The sequence below is a fragment of the Musca autumnalis genome, unplaced genomic scaffold, assembly GCF_047663935.1.
Source record: "Musca autumnalis isolate F117 unplaced genomic scaffold, ASM4766393v1 scaffold_198, whole genome shotgun sequence".
Classification (NCBI taxonomy): domain Eukaryota; kingdom Metazoa; phylum Arthropoda; class Insecta; order Diptera; family Muscidae; genus Musca; species Musca autumnalis.
The window spans coordinates 16605-24096 of NW_027411753.1; the positions used below are offsets into that span (position 1 = coordinate 16605).

The window sequence follows — 7492 nt, forward strand, 5'->3', positions numbered from 1 at the left end:
CAAAATCAAAACTATTTTGATTTCAATCCTGCTTAAAATACTCACACATACATTGACAAAAACTTCAAAATTTACCAATACTATTAAAAATGCTGTCGTTCATGCCCACAGTGTATGGGATACTTTACAGTCGCCTCTTGAGGGAAATCCTTTTCGGTCGCCTCGTCTATAAGGTAGTTATAAAGATTCCTTATTCAGTCATATTATACAATTGTCTATAGAGACTCGTATTCACCAATCTATAGCGCCTTTTTAGTCTCTGTCTATAGAATACCTGTAGCGCGATTCTTTAACCCATTTTTGAGTTACCGACAAAAATCTGTAAAATTAAAACGAAAAATTATGAATGAAAAGTTCAAATAAAAGTTGACAACACTCTTGCTTTTCCAATCCCACGGTAGCGGGTTCTCTGTAACGAATTGACCCGGGACCACACAACATCAGCGTTCCGGCCAGCGGCTGCTACCTAAGTGTACATGTGTTTGTATTTGTTTCGGAATGTCTGCTCCGGATTCTTTTGGTCCGTGCCGGGACGGAGGAAAACCCAGGACCAATATATTTGTGTTCGGTTTGTCACATCCGCATCTTCACTCATATCCAATCTTCGGTGAGATTCAATAGATGTCAGGAGTGGGTACATTTAAAGGGTTGCTCTGGTCTTGTCCACGCGAGGGACCACGATAGGGACTATGTTGCTGCATGCTGCGCGAACACAGCCCCCAGTGAGTCGTCGTCAGATTACGAAACTCCTTCGTCGTCAGATTACAAAACTCCCCCAGTCCCCCCAACAGCAGCCGCACGAGTTGAATAAAACAAACTTTATTTCCGTTTTGTAACCGAAATGTGTTTATTTGTCAGATTTGGTCTTAAGACTAATTTTTACATTGTCATTTTAATAGCTTATTTCATTGTTTTTCATTCAATGTAGCGAAAGGTGTTTGCTTACACTACATTGAATGACTGTCTGGGAGTGTGGGAACGAAAACAAAAGTGTCAAATTTCATTTGAGACTTTTGTTTTTCGTTAATCTCAACAGACAGAAGTTTATATTATTTAATTATAATTAAGGGAGAAGGGTTGCGACGTAACTCCTCCACCCCTTGCCAGAAATACTCCTGGATTTCTTTTTTCTTTTTTTTTTATACATATGTTAACATTAATAAGAGCAAAAATTGTTATAATGTCTATTAATTTGTTTTTCTTAAAAAATTTTCCTTTTGTAGTTTGTTATTTTGATATATATTTTCTTGTTATTTCTTCTAGACTTATTTCATCCCTTGGGGGATTGTCAATCTTTATTTTGATATTATTATTAGTATTTCTGACGATACGATATAGAAATATTAATATTATTATAATTATAATAACTAATGTAATATTTATAGCAAATGATATATTTTTACTTAATTTTATTTCTTTTATTTCTTTTAAATTTTCAAAGCTTTCAATATCAATATTACTAAATTTTGGGTTAACATTTGGTATATCTAGTTTTTTATTGTTTTGATAAAAATATTTTTCTTTATATACAACTATCTTATTTGAGAAGGTTTCATTGTGAAAAGTCAAGCTGCAGTTATTGAGGATAACAAAAAATTTCCACTTAAAACTAACTCCCTATCATCACAGTTTTGTTTCAATGGTTCAGAAAAAGCATTTTTTATTATTATTACATCATTATCAATGGCACAAATTGAGGTCAAATTGTTAAATTTAAAACTACAACTGTTGTGAAAAATACAATGTTTGCTTTTCTTTAATTTCTTGACTTTTACATTTTCTTCATATTTATATGCGATTCCGCTTATGTTAACTATTGTCTCTTCATCGGAGTCTATCTCTATTTTATTGTTGTTTGGAATGGGAACTATAATTTTTAATTCTGTTTTTATAAAACTATCAGGTATAGATATCGCTATAACTAGGGATTCGTCCGTACAAGTTATTATGCCCACCTTCAAGGTTTTTAGTTTATAAAAGTCAATGTTAAATTTTACAATTTCTTGAGACGTAAAAATACTGGGATGTACGAAGTTATTTTTGGCCGATACTATATTGTCCTGTATCTGATCTATTTTATGCTCTAAAGTTTTAAGTTTAGAAAGCTGGTCCAAATAAAACAGTTTATTCAAAAAATTATTATTAATTTCTTTGAGTTCCTTAAACGATGATTCTATTTCCTTTCTATCATTTTCTACAGCTATTTTTAAATGTTCCAATGACCGGTTTAGGGAATCGTTAATAATGATTTGTTTATTAACATTTTTAATTGTATTGTGTGTATTTTGATCGATAATGGCTAAGTGGTCAAATACTTGCTGTCTATCCTCATCATCCATTGTCCCAAACAACCATTTTGCTAGCTTTCCACCTGCATTAATTAAACCTCTTTTAATTCTTCGTTCTGATGGTAATAACGTTTTAAGTTTTGATCTAATAAGATAAATTTCATTTTGAAGAACGTTATCGCTATGTAGATTTAGACTTTCTATATTCATACTTATGTTGTTTAATATGCCTTCTACTTCTCTTATGTTTATTATATGTAATAATGTACATGTTTCATTAACAATTTCAACATCGCCAGTCTTTATTTCAACAAATCCATTATTTTCATTGATTTGGCTAATTAGCAGAGTTGCTTGGTTCGATGGGATTAGTGACGTCAGAAGAAGTACCGTTATCAGGACCTGCAAATTTTAAAGGTCTTTTAATGTTGGACTCATGAACGTTTTTAAGTGGTTGCTTTCTATATTTTGGCTGTTCTTTGTGACGAACGTTTCTATAGTTTTTTATGAAGCCTTCTTCTCTAATTTCTTCGTAGTTTTCCCTTTTTGCATTTAGCTTTACTATTTTTTGCTTTTGAATTTCTAGACGGTCTCTAATTATGTTTTTTTCAACAAATCCATAGTGAACATTATGTGGTGTGTCTCTAATGGTTGAATGATATGTGTTATTATATAGTGTTATAGCCTTAGATAGTTGTTCCCTTATTGGAAGCTTTTCTTCTAAGTTAAGAGTTCTTATTTTTTCTGTAATTGTATTATTTAGCCTTTCCGCATCAGAGTTACCTGTATGACTATTGGGCTTCGAAAAGTGAATATGGATGCCCTCTATTCTACATAATTCCTTTATATTAATGTTGTTGAACTCATTATCAGCGACAAGTTTCGTAATTTTCCCAGTAATGGAAATATATAACCTCAGTTTTTCTACTAGGGTTACACTGTTTCGGTCTTCTAAATGGAAACCAACAGCATGTTTAGAAAACTTATCCAGAAATATGATAAATGCTTGCTTTGAATTCACATATGTGTCAACATGGACAATTTCATTAATGTTTAATGGAATTTCTGTGAATCGAAATTTGGTTTTGATAGGATTTCTATCATATTTTCCTGCTGTGCAAATTTCACAATTGTTTATTACTTTTTGCACTAACAATCTTAAATTTGGGAAAAAAATTTTGTGCTTCATTCCCTCATAATTCGGAATAATACCGGCATGTCCAGACTCTTTAACATGAAATAAAGATATTTGCCTTAAAGCCTCATCTTCTGAATGTATATCTTTTGCAAAATAACTACATTTTACAAAAGATATATTGTCGTAATGACCATATAGTTGAATTAGCTTCATTTGCAAGCGATTGTATACTGTCTCAGATAAATAAGAGAAAATTCCAATTTTACCTTTTTTTATATGTCTGTTTAGAATATTGGCAATATTGTTATCCAAATCAGCCCTTTCTATAAACACTCGAGTATTTCCGAATATTGTTTCTGTTTCTACCTCTTTTCTCTCTATAAGTATTATGTGTGTTTTGAATCTGTTTACTACTGTGTCAAGAATGGGGAAATGGTCATTAAGATCTTCATGCTGAGAATGTATTGTTGCTGCGATAGAATCATTATTATTAACTTCAATATTCTTAATTTCATTAGACTCTACATCAATCCTACTTAAAAAATCAGCTATTTTATTCTCTTTCCCCTTTATGTATTCTATCTTGCCGTCATATTCACCCAGTTGGATAAGCCACCTTTGTAACCTTGGGTTTAAATCTCTTGCATAGTTTTTGATCTGTAACCACTTAAGTGGTTGATGATCGGTGTGCAAATCAAATTCTCGTCCATACAAATATGGTCTAAAGTACTTTACACCCCACACCACTGCAAGGAGTTCTTTCTCGATGGCTGAATAATTTATTTCATGTCCGTTTAATGTTCTTGAAGCAAAGCAAATTGGGTGTCCTTCTTGGGAGAGGACTGCTCCCAACGCAAAGTTACTAGCATCAGTAGTAAGCTTAAATCTCTTGTCAAAATCGGGAAACCTTAGGATAGGATGTTCCGTAATCAAACGCTTTAATTTATCAAATGATAATATGTAGCTTGGGTCATTGGTATTAACTTTTCTATCTTTTTTTAGGTAAGAAATCATTGGGTATGCAATTTCTGCATAGTTCCTAATAAATTTCCTATAATATCCCGTCATTCCCAAAAACGATTTGATTTGTTTTTGGGTTGTGGGTAATTTTAAATCTGCAATGGCACTGATTTTTTCTTTGTTTGGTTTCAATCCTTCAGGAGTCAAAATGTGTCCCAAATAAGGAGTTTCTTTTGTTAAGAATTTACATTTATCAACTTGGATCTTAAGACCCGCTTCTTCGAGAACAGAGAAAATCTTTTTTAAACTATCAATATGTTCTTGTAAGGATGTACTAAATACAAGTATGTCATCCATATACACGACACAAATTCTATTAATGTATTTCTTTAATATTGAATTCATTAGTCTTTGGAAAGTAGCTGGGGCATTCTTAAGCCCGAAAGGCATTCTTATAAATTCATAGTGGCCAAATGGAGTAGAAAATGCCGTTTTCTGTCTGTGTTCTGGTTTTACCATGATTTGATGAAATCCTTTAGCCAAATCTATAGTGGAAAAGTACTGAGCTTTACCCAATTTATCTAATATATTTTCTATATTAGGAATTGGATATTTGTCAGCGATGGTGTTATCATTCAAGTTCCTATAATCAATAACTATACGCCACTTTTTGTTCCCATGACTGTCGTCTTTTTTAGGAACAATCCAAAGTGGGCTGTTATATGGGGAGGAACTCTCCGCTATTATTCCTTGTTTTAACATGTCATTGATTTGGCGTTCGATTTCTTCTTCATGAACTTTTGGGTATCTATATATTTTGGAATATATCGGTCTGTCCGTTTTTGTAACTATTTCATGCTGTATTTCGTGGGTGAATGTCAAATTGTCTCCTTCAATGTAAAAGAGCTTATTGAATTGTTTTAATAATTTTGATAATAATCTACTCTCCTCAGTATTTAAATTTGTCTGGTTCATTAGATTCCAAACTGGACTTTGCACCGTTTCCAGTGTACATACGTCAAATATCCCAGAGGGGTACTCGTCTAAAAATATTTTGTACTTGTTTACTTTTAAAAAATTGCCGTTAAAATTTATTTCTGCTTTTAATTCCCGTAAAATATCTTGACCAATAATAGCATGATATTTTTTTCCTACTAAATCATTGACCATCCATGTCATGAAACCAAAAGTGTGAAATTCATCTGGATATGGAGTAGTCATTTGTTTAGATATTTCTGTAATACCATTTAATGTCCTAAAATACATTTTATGTTCATTGTTCTTTATCACGAAATTTTTTAGAGAATTTGGGGATATAATACTCCTTGTCGAACCGGTGTCAACAAGGCAATTTATTTTTTGATCCCTGATCGTTAGTCTAACTATGGGCAATTGTGAATTTGGGCCTCTGTTATAAAATTTTCATCTTGCTGAATATTATCAGCATCCATGAAATATTGGTTCGAACTAGGTATTGTCTCTGTAGACATTTTACTTTGTTCTGAGCTATTTCTATTCTGTTGGGAATATCCATTTGTATTTTTGGTTTGCCCTGAAAAATGCTGATTGGGTTTTTGGGTATATTTTTTGTTACTATCAACAAACTGTCTTCTATTATTGTTTGAAGATGTATTTTCTGTACTAGTAGCCTTCTGATTATTTGAGCAACTTTGTCCTGAAAATCGACTACTTGTACTTATCTGATTATACGGTTGTGTTTTTGTATTATAATTCACATTCTGTTCTGTGTAATTGTAATTCCCTTCCATTTTTCTGTTAAATTTTTTTCCAGTATTTTTGCGGTGCCTGTAATCAATGGCCCTTTTATCATCCAATAATCTTAGTCTAGTATATTTATTTATAATATCTTGAAGGGTTTCTTCGTCAGATATGTGGGCTCTAACATGTCCGTCTATCTTTTCTAACAAAAGATCTACTAAGTCCCTGTCAACGTTTTGGGGCTCATAAATTGTTGGCCTTCTTAAGTCTACCTCATAGAGTTCATTAATTTGATATTTTGCCGAAATAAAGTGTTCAAACAGTTCTTCTAAATTATCGAATTTTACCTTTCTACAAAAATTGTAAATTTCCGCATAGGTCTTCTTGGGTTGGCTGTGGATAAGTATTTCCTCTTTTAACTGTTGCCATGGTGTTCCGACTTCGAGCATCCGGATCCTTCTACCATAATCCCCTTGTATCTTTTCGTTTGCGACTATGTGCAAGCCGTACTTCAAAACTTCTTGGTTTCCATGACAAAGCTCTATTGCAGATTCAACAGATCGGATAAACGCCCTTGGATTGTGATTTTTATCCAGGGGTTTTAATCTACGAAATTGATCAATCAGGTCTTTAGGACTCAGCATTAAATTATATTGCTGTCCTGAGGCTTCACTTTGTTGTTGTTGAATTCGTTGCTGTTGTATTTGTTGTTGCACTTGTTGCTGTTGTATTTGTTGTTGCACTTGTTGCTGTTGCATTTGTTGTTGCAGCTGCTCCATCTGTTGTTGTTGTTGCTCCATTTGTTGTTGTTGTTGCTCTAATTGCTGCCGCTGCTGCTGGATTATTTCCTCTTGTCTACGAATCACACTTTCAAAGTCTTCCATGTTGCGATTATTGTCAAACATGGAATTTCTTTTCGTTGATATTCGTTTATTTTTTAAATGTTTTTTATTAATAAATGTTCACTTTTTAAATTTAAAATTTTTATCACTTTATATTTTTCTTTTTAATTTTTAAACAGTTTATTTTATTTTACATTTCTTTCAATTTTTTTTTTTAGGTTCTTTTGTTATTTTTTCTTAAGAAAAAAGAAACACTCCGACTGCGCCAGTTGAATAAAACAAACTTTATTTCCGTTTTGTAACCGAAATGTGTTTATTTGTCAGATTTGGTCTTAAGACTAATTTTTACATTGTCATTTTAATAGCTTATTTCATTGTTTTTCATTCAATGTAGCGAAAGGTGTTTGCTTACACTACATTGAATGACTGTCTGGGAGTGTGGGAACGAAAACAAAAGTGTCAAATTTCATTTGAGACTTTTGTTTTTCGTTAATCTCAACAGACAGAAGTTTATATTATTTAATTATAATTAAGGGAGAAGGGTT

General features: G+C 32.4%; 1 protein-coding gene across 1 annotated transcript; it reads right to left on the reverse strand.

Moving 5' to 3' along the window:
- Positions 1 to 1741: 1741 nt before the first annotated feature.
- On the reverse strand, positions 1742 to 7287 carry LOC141391889 (uncharacterized; the record flags this gene model as incomplete). Its single annotated transcript, XM_073964577.1, has 2 exons — positions 6453 to 7287; positions 1742 to 2690 (listed from the first exon to the last, which is right to left on the reverse strand). Coding segments are annotated over exons 1-2 (1507 nt in total), but the record flags the coding sequence as incomplete, so codon positions are not given.
- Positions 7288 to 7492: the final 205 nt, after the last annotated feature.